At 36.8% G+C, this 15,238-nt stretch overlaps 1 protein-coding gene across 4 annotated transcripts in view; it reads right to left on the bottom strand.

The window, feature by feature from the left end:
* Positions 1-15,238, bottom strand: part of LOC126337021 (serine/threonine-protein kinase mTOR) — a 236,436-nt gene that overhangs the window by 49,393 nt on the left and 171,805 nt on the right. For all 4 annotated transcript variants that reach the window (XM_050001292.1, XM_050001294.1, XM_050001291.1 and 1 more), the window contains 3 exons: positions 12,029-12,174; positions 10,041-10,145; positions 3,657-3,885 (listed from right to left, as the gene is read on the bottom strand). In XM_050001292.1, coding sequence (XP_049857249.1) covers positions 3,657-3,885; positions 10,041-10,145; positions 12,029-12,174 — 480 coding nt within the window. The remainder of the gene's footprint in view (positions 1-3,656; positions 3,886-10,040; positions 10,146-12,028; positions 12,175-15,238) is intronic.

Raw genomic sequence — 15,238 nt, 5'->3', positions numbered from 1 at the left:
AAAAGACTGCTACACATTTGAGCTTTTGGCCAAAGCCTTCTTCAGAAAACACAATGCGTGCGTGCGCGCGCGCGCACACACACACACACACACACACACACACACACACACACACACACACGTGACACCTATCTCTAGCTGCTATTTTCTGAATAAGGCTTTGGCTGAAAGCTCAATGCATAGCAGTCTTTTTGTTGTGGCTGTCTACATGTCAATGTGTCACCTTTACAGTCAGTAGCGATCTATCCTTTTCATAATACTGTTGATGTTCCAACCTGGACTTTCCATTATTTGTATGTGTGCATTTTTGTCACGAAAAGGGCACCATACTCGTCAGCTGAATAAACATATGAAGGCATAGCATATCTGCATTAGCTCTACAGTTGTTTCTGGCTATTTTTTTTAGAGAGATTTGTGCTGTGTTGCATAAATTACTGTCCAACTGGGGAGGAACACACAGCTATTTAGGAGAGTATTTATGGGAACTTTGATCAAATCAAACTTTCTATGTTGTTGTTTACCATAGAGATGTAACACTGTCCCCTCTGTTTTACATGGGTTTGACTGGAGTCTCCATTTGTAATAGAACTCCTTCAATATGATAAACTCTCACAATGCTTGACATCTTTTTACTGACATATTAATGCCAGGCCATCTGCATTCTGGTTTTTCTTCCAGTTAGGAACTGGCATGTCATGAACATAAAAATTAAAGGGAAGGAAGCCAGGAATGATCCTTGAGAAATACCACTGTTGCAAGTTTCTCCATCTGCTAGCTTTTCCATTAAAAGAAATTGAAAAACATGAGTTATAGCACACTTGCTGAGTAAACCTGCTATCTTTGGATAAGGAATTACAAAAATGAACTTCAGCCTCAGGCCTTCTCTGCATACTGTTACCATTAAGTTGCTGTCATACTCACAAACACTGCAGCATATTTGAGGCCTCCTGAAATCCAGATTCAGCCAATTTTGTAAGGGTGTTAGTACCTGATCACAGCAACTTTGATTTATGCTGCTCAACTTTGATTATTTTATCGACGGGCTCCAGAATGACACTGAGGATTAGTCTTGGCAATAATTTGTGTGTCATACCGAGTACTCTAGGTCTATAGTTAGACACTTCAGCTTCATTTTTTCTGGTTTCAAAACTACAATTACTTTAGCTTTTGTTTCCCAGTTCACAGTACCAAGATTATCTTTATGCAGCCTAGTGTTTCTGCATACATGTAGGCATCTGTCTACAAGCCACAAAAACATTTGGATATGTTACATATAACAGCAGTTTATGGAAAATTGTTGGCTAACATGAAAATGACAATTTCTGACATAGTGTTGTTAGTCTCAACCTTAGTACACTATTTTTATGTCTACCATTTATGTAGACATTAGACTACTTTTCACAGACATATTGTTCACACTGTGTTGTCAGTATTTTTCATACTTATTCACTAGGTTCCTACTTGTGTCTTTTCTATATTAATTGCCAGTATTGCATCCTATAATCAAATTGCACTCAAGCTACACATTATTCTCATCCCAATGTCAACCATAATTCTATGTCGTAGACATATGTTGCTACCTAAATGCTGTGTAGGTCTGTTGTTTGCTAAGGTGATATACTATTTATTAGACATGATTAAATTGCATAAGATTTACAATGGTTGCTACCTACAAATCATTAAACGCAGCTGCTAAGGATGCTGATGTAAAACCCACAACACGCTTCTGGATCACTTGCAGCATCTTCTTATTATGGGGCTCATGTTAATTTTACACTTTCATATGGCTCTGTAGTTTGGTACTTGAATTTTTATGGTTACGTATACACTGTATAGTATCATAAATAATACAAATGTTATTACTAGTATTTTAAAATATATTCTAAAAATTTTTTTTTATATCAATAAGGGAATTGGTTTTTAATTGTATGAAGCTTTCATGTTGTCTCTTGTTGCTGAAATAATTTTTATTCCAATTGCTACAATTTGTAAATTTGTCAGTAGTTTCTTCTGCCTCAGTGAATATTCTACCAATAGTACGATAGGGGAGAACATTGTTTTCTTGTAAGCACTCATAACATCGGTTGGTATCTTGCCTGCTATGATGCTGGCAGTTTCCTTGTTGTTCACCAATGCTTTGTCATGGTTTAACCTATTCTATAAGGTACAATGTTTAAGCTCCACATGTGGATTCTGTGTAATGCAATATTTGCATAGCGAGTATGACAACCTTATATAACTGAGTGAAAATGATATACTGTTTTTCACATGCTACATCTCTAGCATAATGTAATATGTTTGTTGCGATCTTACTCTGCACATGTGGAGATTACCTGATATAATGTTATTACACAGTGGATGCGACTATCTCTCGCGATAAGAATTATGTAGTCTTAACTTTTCTTTTGAGTGATGATGCATTGCAGAATACTTGTTTGTGATGTAAACATATATTTTATAAGAACTTGTAACTGAGCTGTAGGTTAAGGTTGAGCTATGCAGCTCACAAACCAGTTAGTGATTGTACATGGAAAAAAAATTATTATCCTGTGGTATGTATTTATGCCATGGAAGTGTTTATTATTGGCAATGTGTACCATACCATTTTTCTTTATATGCAATTTTCTGTATAATTACAGATCTGAGGATGGAGCAGCTGAAACTAGAGATCAATAAAAATAATAAACTGCGATCTTGACCCATGAAGAATTTTCCTGAATCCAACTGCTGTACACAATTTTTTTTAAGAATGGGCAGGAAGAGCTTACATAGAAAATAATGAAGGTTAATGTTTATAAACGTGAAACAGATCTCAAATACTTCTATTGGTGAGCTCTTAACCATACCACAGTCAGCACTAAAACACAACTATCTTAAATTAAACAGGAGAATGTACAACCAAGCCACTGGACTGTCCAGGGGAATTGCCTGTTAATGTGTAACTTGACTTCTTCCACAAGCCTGAAGGCTCTTCTTTATGATGGGGTTTACAGAACACAATATGTGCATGAACGAATGTAAATAGGATATTCCTGTCACGTCACCTATCGATTAATCACAAAGATCAATTAAGTATAAGCACCAGTGAAATTGTTTGGTTTTTTATATCTTGTGTTGTCTAATAAAAGGTTATGTTGTTATACTGAGATGTCACAAGAAAGAAAACAACAATATTTGTTGGCTCATAATAAGTTTTAAAAGTCTTGATATCAAAGTACCTTCCACTAGGAATGTGAATGTACTCAACAACTGTGATATGACTTGCAAAATGATGGAGAACAGTAATCAATCGTCCTTTCCTTTCAGGCATTATTAAGGCAAATAAACAATTCAGCTAGTAACTGCCATAATCAATACATTGTTTTAATACATGCCCTTGTACATCAATCCCCTGTTGTTCAGGTTCCTGTCACAATTCACTCAAGACTACTTGATACTGCCTAGTTACTAACTGAAATCTTGATTTGCTTTAATAACGACTGAAAGGAAAGGACGACTGATTGCCGTTCTCTAACATTTTAAAAGTCTCTCTATGCTCTTGTATGGTTCTTCCTAAAATTAATTGAAACTCTTGCACATAACAATTCACGTAGCATTCAAAAACAAAATCAAGATATATTTGTAATACTACTTCAAGATATATTTGTATTACTTACCAAGCCAGAATTTCGTGCCACTGACTCATCTTCAACTATACCACCCTGTTTCTGCTGTTGGGTGTAGAAAAGGACAGTCTCATAGTTCATGTATGCCCAGGCATGCCAAGCCTTATACCAGTTAGGATCGTGCTCTGTTGCAGAGGCATAATAATTAAGTACAGTTATAATTGAACTTTGGTTGATACCCCTGACAGCTTCATGCCACTGCCCTAATTTCAAGTAGCACCTGAAAACATTTAAATCTTTTTATTCAAATATTAAAAATAGAAGAACATTACTATATTCATTTTAATTGTTGGTTATGGCTTCATATGCATAAGAAATAATGGTATCAAATTACTGTACAATGCCTCAGAAAAACAAAATATGCAGAAGTTTGCAAGTATTGTAAGACTGATTAATTAATTAAACAAAGAAATAGTACTTCAGAATTTCAATGTTATAATTACAAGGAAACAGACTACACAACCTAAATCTAAAGTGTATTTGTATTCTGTTTTGGATGGAGAACACTGCAGCTGTTTTGATAAACTACACTATAGGAAATACTACAACCAGTCACAAGTTTTCTTGAAATGATTTCATTATACCATTACTAGTTTGTTTTTAGTTCAGTTGATTGATCAGTATGGACTGTAAAAGAAAATGAAACCTCTGTCCTTTAATATGTAAAGAAGGACTTTTCAGGAAGACACAAGTGTAAAACTTGCTAAGAAGTCAACACTACCATCTGACGTTGCACTCAGGCCTGAAACTAGTAATGGTATAATAAAATCATTTCCAGAAAATTTGTGGCTGGTTGCACCGTTTCCTACAGCCTAATGTACATATCATTTTTAATAAAAATACCTGGTAAATTACAATAGTAAATGTGCAACATTAAGTCAAATCTTCATATAAGAAACAGAAGCAAGATATGAAATAGTGCTCTTAACTCATAATGTTCTCTAGAAAAATATTCAGAAAATCTTTATAACTGAAAGCCAAATTTGCATATTATTGTTCTAGCACTGTTTCTAATTATTTTAACAATGTTGTGGCTTATGTACTACGGTAGTCTCAACAATCAGCTGATGTATGCAAAGTACTAACATTTTCATTTTGGTAACATTTTGTCCACGTAGTTAAAATGGTCTGTCTCACAGCAGCTCAAGAACTTCATCTACATCTGTATTAACAAACAAAGCTACAATGATACCCCATTCTACTTATGTGCTCATTTGTGAGAGTTTTCTTATCTATATGGCCAACAACAACTAGCATCATCATCTGCTGGCTATTTCAGACAGCAAGCAATTCAGAAAGTTTATCTTTGGCATTTTGTAGTATTTGACAGCTCCTGTACTCTGGACATCATAATTTTTATTTTCTAAGGAACTACACAAGCAGACTGCAGATAGTTACTGCTTCAATGGTATTTTATAGTGCAAATTTATTCAAGAGAGTACAAGATGGTGAACATAGAAAATACATTATTAGATAAATATTGTTCTCAAGTTATTTCCATTTTTCGCAGACAGTGTTCTATGTGCATATTTGCATATTTTATATCTGCTCATTTTCTACATGGTGGTCATCACAACCATGAGCAATCTGCTGAAAGAGGTAGAATTGTGATCTTGCTAGAAGAGTGCATTTTCTCTTGCTACAAGTGTGCATTTATGTGCCACCATAATACAGGGTGTTTGAAAAAGAACTCCCTAGTTCCAATGTGTCCTAGAATCCGTACAAAGTGACATACCCTATTCTAGTTTGTGGTGTCCGATTCATCAACTCCCCAAGTTTGGCTCTCCTGCAGTTGGCTGGTCTGCTTGACATTGTGATGGCACCAGCACTGTTTTTTTCCTCTGTTCCCTCGGCTCAGTTCAGGTGTGTGTGCAGTGCAGTGTGGAGCAACTCAGCAACATTTCATCTCAAAGGAACAGTCAATCGTCATAACTGCAGAATTTGGGGGGCACAGCATCCACATGATGTTATTCAGCATCAACATGACTCTCCCAAAGTTAATGTCTGGTGTGGTTTGATGGAAGATTGTGTGATGTGGTTTGCTGGAAGATCGTGTGATTGGTCCTTTCATTTTTGTAGAAAGAACAATAATGGGGATGTTTACTGTGACATGTTGACAGAGCACGTCTTTCCCCAAATGGAAGATATTGGGGCAGAAGAGGAGCTTGTGTTTTTCCAATAAGATGGGGCGCCACATCATTACAGTAAGCATGTGCATGCGGCTCTTGACACTCACTTTTCAGGAAGGAAGATAGGCAGGAGTGACCCAATACCTTGGCCACCATGAAGTCCAGACTTAATCCCATTGGACTCTTTATTTTAGTGCCACATAAAAAATGTTGTGTACAGTGAAAAGATCAGAGACATTAATCATTTACGGGAAAGAATTGTCGCGGTGGTTGGGTCAGTTACACCTGAAATGTTGGTGAATATGTGGTGAGAAGTGGAATATCATCTTGACATGTGTAGCACAACAAATGGATCCCAGGTTGACGTCTACTAACATTAAACAAAACTTGAAGGAATTCTCTTTCGTGATATGTACTCATTGATGTAATTTTTTATTAATTTCTCCATTAAATTTATACTTAAAACCAGGGAGTTCTTTTTCAAACACCCAGTATGTATCAGAAGGCTCTAAGCACAGCGCATGCATTGTACCAGAGTGAACTAAAGGGCAAAATAATTTCAATATTTATATTTTTTCTGTTAAGGTCACAAATGCTACAAAGGCAGTGCTATCTTATGTCAAAATGAGTGAATGCACTGGTAATGGGAAGTGGCAATGATCCAATAAATTGAAGAACAAAAGCTCTTCCTGTCTTACCTACAATCTGTATAATTTAGAAATGGTCATCCAGTTAATATATGTTGTATCCTGCTATTAGTGCATGTGAGTGTGAGTGCGTACTGTGAATGTGTACTGAAATCAACCTCCAAGTGTATCAGCGCAGGCCGGCCACTAAAGGCCACCTAGGAAGTATGCACACGAAACAATCTCCACTGCACCATCTACTGGTGACTGGTGCCTATATATGCGCAGAGCATTGCTCCTTCATGCTCACTGTGTTTTTTAGAATGTACTATTTATATCAGTTGTTCTGTGTATGGCTGATGATTCTTTTGTCTTTTTGCATGTTGAGTCACAAGTGGCATATTTCCATTGTTGTTCAGAGGTTTATGAATAAAGCATATTTTTTTTACTTGGTTCGGTTTTGTGTTTTACTTGGTTACTACAATATACACCAATCAGCCAGAACATTATGATCACCAACCTATTATCAACATAAACTCGTCCTGGTGATAGCATTTTCACCTGGTAAGAAATGACTGCTGGTGAGACACATGTACAGTGCATGTAGTGTCATTGAGTGTTCTGTCCGCGTGTAGAATGGGGAAGACATGCAGTCTATCTGAGTTTGACCTAAGGCAGATTGTGATGGCCCAGAGGCTTGGCACGAGCATTTTGGAAACTGCACGACTTGTTAGGTGTTCAAGTAGTGTCGTGGTGTCTTCAACATGGGGTTGGGCGGCCACCCCTCACTACGGATGTCGGATGTTGCAGGCTGGGCAGACTGGTAAAACAAGACAGGCGGTGAACTGTGGTAAAACTAACATCATACTTCAATGCTGGGCAGAGTGAAGGTGTGTCTGAATATAGTGCACTGATGATGGACCTCTGCAGCCGACAACCCATGTATGTACCAATATTAACACCATGACAATGGCAACTACGAGTGAAATGGACATGTGACCATCAGCACTGGATGTTGGTCCAGTGGCAGAGCATTGCAGGGTCGATGAATCGCAATGCCTTCTTCATCATGGGAAGGTACGAATCTGTTGTCTTCCACGGAACAGCTCCTTGACACTTGTACTGTGGAATGGAGACAAGCTGGCAGCAGTTCCATTAGGCTCTGAGGAACATCTACATGGGCATCCATGGGTCTAGCGGAACATGGCACCATAATGACCACGGAGTATCAGACACTGGTTGCATACCACATATACCCCTTCACGATGATCATGTTTCCCAATGGCAGTGACATTTTTCAACAAGATAAAGCGCCATGTCCAAGGCCAGGAGTGCGATGGAGTGGTTTGAGAAACACAGTGGCAAGTTTCAGTTGATGTGTTGGGCCCCCCAAAGCTCATCGGGCTCCTCCCCAGAATTAATGTGAAATAGGTGACCTGTGTGTGCAGATGTATCAGCTCTCTCCTGTGACCTACTGAGGCCTCAATGACATGTCACCAGTGTTATAAGTGCCAAAGGTGGACATACCGGCTATTAGGTAGGAGGTCATAATGTTCTGACTGATCAGTGTAAGTTGAACATCAAAACAAGTGGTAGTAATTTCATTTATTGTAATACAGCCCCTGCAAGGAGATCAACTTACGCTGGTGAGTTAAATTTCTCTTCTGAGATTATAGCAACCAAGAAAGTGGATTTATATTTTGTGCTGTATATTCACAACTTCTTTTATTAGGTATTAGTCTCTTCAAAATCATCACTGAGTCAAGTTAGTGTTCCATTATTCTTAGTAAGTCTATGAAGTTTACAGGAGTCAGAAGAGTATTATTAGGCCTGACAAAAACAAATTAACTCTCAATCTATTCTTTTATTATGAGGGCTACTGTGGTTTAAACTAAACTCTCAATATGCTAAAAACATATAATAATATGAACAATGAAGAGTATTTATAGATAGATATATAATTCTGGGTGGTTTTAATTTAACTGGTGGTGCTCTGAGTGCTGCAGTGTGGGCTATACAGATTGCAGCTTGTTGAAACATCATAGGCATATACATTAATTGATGTGCTCACAGAGCTCTGAAAATAATAGTACCAGTTTTTGCCACCAATGGCACTGTAAGCAGTCAGAATGTGAAATGTTTCCTGTTTTGACATCAGTATTCTGTCTGTCACTTGGCGATGCAATGTTGATACCTTTTGTGAAGTGACCATTGGTGCAAGGAAGTTTTCTGTACAAAATGAAGAAGTTTTCTGTACAAAATGCAATAGCTATTGAAAAGAGATAGCTTGTATGGTTGTTTTATCAGAATGGCAGCAATTGCAGTGCTGCACTGTGAGAATATTGCCAACAGGAACGGCTGTGAAGAGGCCTCCTGTCAATAAATGGGCTAAGGAATGTGATAAAGAAATTTGAAGAAACAGGTGAATTAGGTGTTGCATCAGGGGATGGGAGATGGCCCATTCCCATGGTAGCTGTTGATAATGTTGCTTTAGCTATAGCTGACTGTGCACCACATGCCTCAAATTCTGCAGCCAGTGATCGAGCTGTGTCACCAGAATTATCCCTTCCCTGGTCAAGAGTTCAAAAAAATTTGTGGCACATTTTACACTGTTATCCATACACGATTCAGAATGTGCACCAAATGAAGCCCTAAGATATGCTAAAGCACTGTGAAGGTACCTTCAATTTTTTTTGATATGCATGGAAATGGTTGACATGTGGCTGCATTTATATTCTATGTATAGGCAAGACACATTTTACACTGCACAAAGCCGTGAATGCACAGAGCTGTCACATATGAGGTTCTGCTCTGCTATGTGTTGCAGGAACATCCACTGCACACGCAGAGCTTATATGAGTGCATGGTAAGATTTCACAGGCTCTTGCATTCTTGGTAATTTTTCTTCCCAGGAGATGACACCTTGTTGGCCTTTTACATGTACAGAGACACGTGGGCATGATAAGGACCTCCTTGTACAACTTGTGATTCTAGCTTTGCAAGAAAGCAACTGTGTCCACACCACTGTTTTCATGCAGTGATGGAGCAACATGACAGGTCACTTGACAGATAAAAGATTTGCTTCGAGAATCCTTCACCCATCATCTATGGGTGATTTCAAGATATGTGGCCTTTCTGATCCCCTGAACTAAGTCCATGTGACTTCTGAATGTGGGGATATCAAAAAATCCTGATCTGAAGGACAGCATATGATGACATATCACACTGTTACACCAAACATGCTGTGAGCAACTGTCAACTATGCCGTGTTATATGTGCAGCATACTACTGAGTTGGGAGAGCATACGGAAAGCATGTTGTAATTTATGACCGTATCCGAACAAATATGACATAACCACCTCTACCGTGTTCCACCTTTCCTCCCCTTTTCCTGCAACAATACCACATTCTGACTGCTTAAAGTGCTGTACTTCCACCTGGTGGCAGAAGGTGGAACTATATTTTTTCGGCATACTCTGCTAAGACACCAATTAATGAACATACCTACAATGTTTCAGCATCCTGTGATAAGTACAGACAGAGTTTCAAACACTGGCTGTTTATTTATAACCACCTAGTATAAAGGACTTTATTGTTCTGTTGTAAAAAGACAGTAAAACCTTGCAAGAAGTCTTCGGTGTAGCTGCTGTTGTTTCTGGTCCTCAGGGCTGATCATCTGCATTGCTTGTGGATTTAGCCAAGTTTGTACAAACTGCTTCAAATGACTGTAAATAATACAAACTCATCAGAAGAGTACAGTAAATTAAAAAAATACCTTATTAACATCACACAATACGTAACATTTTAGAAACTGTTTCCAATTATGTAGGAAAAGAAGAAAAACATTTCTGCTAGTATTTTCCAAGATTAAAGCACAGAATTATTTACTATAAATTGATCAAAACTAACTGTTCAAAGAAGTCATTTCACACACTGTAACATACTTGCTTTTATAGCTTTATTTATCATTGCTCCGACACGAAGACAGTTGCCTCCATCAGTTACACTTTTCAGAGAAAAGATTTATGTGAGAAGACACAACAATTAGTTGTAGTATGCAATTTAAAAATATTGTGCACAGGTCTTCTACAGCAGGGTTAGTAGTTCTTCCTAGTTACTAGTTTTTCCTACTCATTTCCAATGGTGAATATTTTATTATCAAACATGATATTGACAAGACTAATTGTAATTGCTTTCCTGGTATTTCTCATATCTGTACTTGAGATAGTAATCACTGTGGCCATGTGAGCTCTACAAGAAGCAATATAAATGATTCCAGGCATGTTCAATAAAAATAAAAGTAGCAGTTAGATTGAAAGTACAACGTAGAATACTGTTAGACTACTCAGTTTTCTCTTGCAACTCTTGGGTTATTGGTGCTTGTACAACTGATGATGCTAGGCAATGAACTAGTTTCAGAAGAGTGTGGACTAGTGTTACACTGTCAACCGAACTCAGTCATTTATTGCATCTTGTATTTGTACAATACAGTGCAGCTGAGAGTAAACATTAGAACATTGATTTTAGTTGAAATCAGTTCTAATTATGCCTTAGGGTTTCAAGAGTTTACAAGAATTTGGAAGGTTGTACTAATATCTAGTATCCTGCAATGGAGACCTTAAGGGCATAGCAAGAACCAGCTGCATTCATATAGTCTAAATTGTATGTCTTCCATAATATCAATGTTTGGTCACTTTTGGCCATCTTTTAATTTTTCTAACACCAGAGTGCATTATCCAAGTTCAATGTCAGTAGGCTTAAACAATGTCTGCACAATGCATTGGATATAACTGCCAGAGTCCACATCACTTTGAAGTCAGTAACAGATTTTTGTCATATCCACTGAGACCTGGACCATACCAGCAAAAAATTAACACAAAATCCAACTGTGCTGATGAGATATTTAAGAACATATCTGGTTTCTGAATATAGGAAACACAACATAATGCACAGAAAGTGTTAACAAACAGAATAATAAATATAGAATCAAGCAAGCACACAATAGCCCAATAATGATCCAACATGGTGTGGTAAGTCATTAGGAAAGACTACTATGAAATACAAATATGATGAAACAATGACATCACGTAACAATTACGTGGGAATATCATGAAGCATGCAAAGCGCTCACAAACAAAGTAAGTACTGATAGTATGTGTAGTATAAGGAGGAGATACACATCTAGAACCTACAAATCTCTCATGAATCCTTGGTACCAAGGAATAAGAGTCATTAGTATTACACATGTGAACAAGGAAAGGACATTTTTATAATAAACCAAGATCAACAGTTACTATAGTGGCAAACACAATACACTCATTTTATGAACCATTCAAGATAATCTTTACACACAACATAATCATTATTTTATCTTTGGAGGTAAGTTGTTACTTCATTGAAAAGAAGGGTCTGTATTTTAAGGTATTCAGCCTGGATGATGATTCCAATCTTATGCACAGTATTTGGTGTCAAAACAGTGAAAACAACTAAGAATGTTATCCACAACAAGTAACAAAAGACACATTCACATAAATTGTTAAAATATTTCGCATAGAAAAGAACTGTTAATTTTAGTGTGAAGCTATACTGAAATACCGCTGACACTTACTTGTAAGCTTCTTCCCGTTTCCCTGACATCCACATATGTTTTGTGTAAGCAAATGTGACTTGTGGATGGTGTGTGGGGAGTGGTTGATCTGAATTTTGAGACGGATCCACACCAAGCAGCATCACTAAAGTTTTATGAGACAACATCTGCAATACATAAAGATATAACATCACAAGCATATCAGGGTTTCCTGCTCTGTTTTATCCAATATTCTTATATAAACACCACGTTCTGAACTGATAGAATGTCATTAAATGCATTTGCTTTGGCAATGAAAACAAAAAAAAAAGTTCTGGTATCTTGTCACTATTCTTACTGGAGTTAATGAAAGATAAGACAGGAAATAAGTAGCCTAAACACACAGTTTCTGAATTTACAGCTGACTATTTGCAATACCTGCATTTGGTCACATAAAATTATTATTTTTATCGTAAAGAAGACATGTCAAGTTGCAGACAGGCACACTTCCCTGCCCCTTCCAGACTGCTAATTGCGCCCCACGTGATAGTTGCATTCCAGCCCAGGATGCTGGAGATGCCAGTTGCATGTGTGTGAGGTGTGCTTGCTTATATGTGAGTGAGTGGTGTGTATTGTGTATGTCTCTTACTGACAAAAGCTGTGGCCAAAAGCTCTATGTGAGTGCTCTTTAATTGTGCCTGTCTGCAACTTGATGTGACTTATTTACAGTAAGTAGCAATCTGTCTTTTCCTACATTGTTGATATTCCTACCTGGTGTTTCCATTATTTCATTTGAAAATTATTCTTCTGTCAGTTATACTGCTTTTGTGAGGGAGGGAGAAGGGATATCTTTCTTGAAAAAGTGTCTGAATTTGTTGTTTCTCACATCCTAGTTATTAAAAATAACCATAGCTTATCGAATTACACCTACTGTCAAAGAGTTTTGTTTGGCTCTAACAATAAATTTCATGTTTGTTTAAATTCAGGTTTTTGTTAAAATGACTGTTTAAAGTAGTATTCCTATTTTAGTCCATTTACACATTCTCAGAAATTCTTCAATGTGCTGATTCCTCTACAGTACAAGTAATGCACAGTGGCATGGACTTGCTTTATCATCTCTTGTTTAAACTTGCAATGACAAATTAAGCTCCCAGTACATAAATGTAAGGTGCTTTACAGATATCTTCAGATGTGTTTGGTTTTAAGTTGACTAAACATATTGCTAATGTTGCTACTCTAGAGATGACTTCAGTAAATGTCAAATCTGTGGAGGAACAAAAAGCAAGAATGTAGGCTCAAAAAAAGTTCAGGTAGTGGTTCTACAGCACTGTGCTTTTGGAACTGCTTTCATATACAACAGGCCAGAAGAGATGAGAGCACAAAAGTTACAGTAAAACAATGGTGCATTAATTTCAGCAGATGTTATGATTTTAAAAAAAATATTTCTCTTGTGAATTATTTCTTGTGGAACTTACTGACTTTACATGTAGAACCCATATATGGTATATTCTATGATTGGAAACTTATATACAAGTATAAATAGCAGGGAAACTTCTAGTAGAATATAAATAATTTAGAAATAAAGGTAACAACTGGACAAGTAGTAGAGGCATTGAGTAATTAAAACTGTAATCCTTTGGGATGCACACTATACGTGTAGAAGTGATTCACAGACATATAAAACTACTGTTGCTACTAATACCCCCTCTTCTTCTTCTTCTTCTTCTTCTTCTTCTTCTACTACTACTACTACTACTACTACTACTCCTGCTGCTGCTAAGGAACTACCTTTCACTGACTGGTGGAGTTGTGTTGATACAGTTTTATCTGTGTATTACCCTTGAAGCCCACAACAAATTTTTACATGTTACACAGTGTAGCTGAAAATGCTGCTGAACACAATTATCTGATATTTAATAACACTGTGAGGATTAACTAGTTGTTAAGAAGCTGCATCAGAGCCATCTATAAACAGTATTGAATTTGAAGTGAAATGTAGTGTCCCTGAAAAAATGTCTTTTATGCAGTTATTTGCAACTGCTGCAATATCATTCTCGCAATGAGCTTTTAAACACCAAAGCATTCAAAAATGGAATGTTGTTCAGCCAACTGGTACAGTATTTTTTGAACTATTAACTGAAGTGCTTCAGAAACTAGATAATGGCAAAAATGTCATTGAAATATGTCTAGATCTCTCTTAAGGCTTTTGATATCATGGATCACACAAAACTATTGCCTAAGCTTGACAACATGGGAATTAGAGAAACATCTAACAATATGTGAATGACCTAAACAAATTGAGTTAGAACATCATCGCTAGTGGGAAAGATATGGAAATGTTTCAGAAGTCTACAGCAGAGACACTGAACAATATTGAAAACTGGTTGTCACAATAAATTGGTAATAAATGCAAGAAAGAATTGCTAATAAATGCAAGTAACGCAGTGGCACTGAATATCCATAATGTGAAAAAAGGGGAGCAAACTGTTCAGATTCAGATATCTGACAAAGACCTTCAAAATATACACAACATTAAGTTCTTTGGAGTATGGCTCCAAGATAATCTTAAATGGGGGATGCATATTGAAAAAGTCTGTAAGAAATTAAACACTACATGCTACTTAATGAGAATATTAGAGGGATACTGCAACAAAGATTCTCTGAAAAGTATGTAGCATGCCTATAGATACTCCCAACTGAAAACTTGAATTATTTTCTGGGGTAAATCTTCTCTTAGCCAAAAGCTCTTTAGGCAAACAAAAAAAAATAAAAATAAAATATTAAAGAATAATTGGATGTGTAAAATGGAACAAAATCTTTAGACTACTCTTTAAAAAGCAAGAAATCCTCCCACTTCCATGTATATATGTGTATGAGATAACAGTGTTGTGAAAAAATATTCAATGGAAAATCTCACTCTCTTCCAGAAAAATGAAAATATCCATTCCTATAAAACCAGGCAAAAAGGAAACTTTCCTTTAGAGCCCACACTACCATCCTGAATAAAATAGGAACCCTGTATTCATTAAATGAATAAATGACCTGGCAAATTTCAAGTCAACTGCTAAGGCATATTTGACTCATCACTGCTTCTATAGCCTCTTGAGTTCCTTCAGGAAGGTCACTAATGATTTGTGTCTTTGCCTTAGTGATGTATCATACAAATGTTACTAGAACTTTAATGATTTACCATGTAAATGTTGCTGTAATACAAATATTAATCTGCCACTACAGTACATGCTCTTTCTGCTT

Source organism: Schistocerca gregaria, chromosome 2, assembly GCF_023897955.1.
Source record: "Schistocerca gregaria isolate iqSchGreg1 chromosome 2, iqSchGreg1.2, whole genome shotgun sequence".
In the NCBI taxonomy this organism is placed as follows: Eukaryota; Metazoa; Arthropoda; class Insecta; order Orthoptera; family Acrididae; genus Schistocerca; species Schistocerca gregaria.
This window is presented reverse-complemented; position numbering and strand designations above follow the sequence as displayed.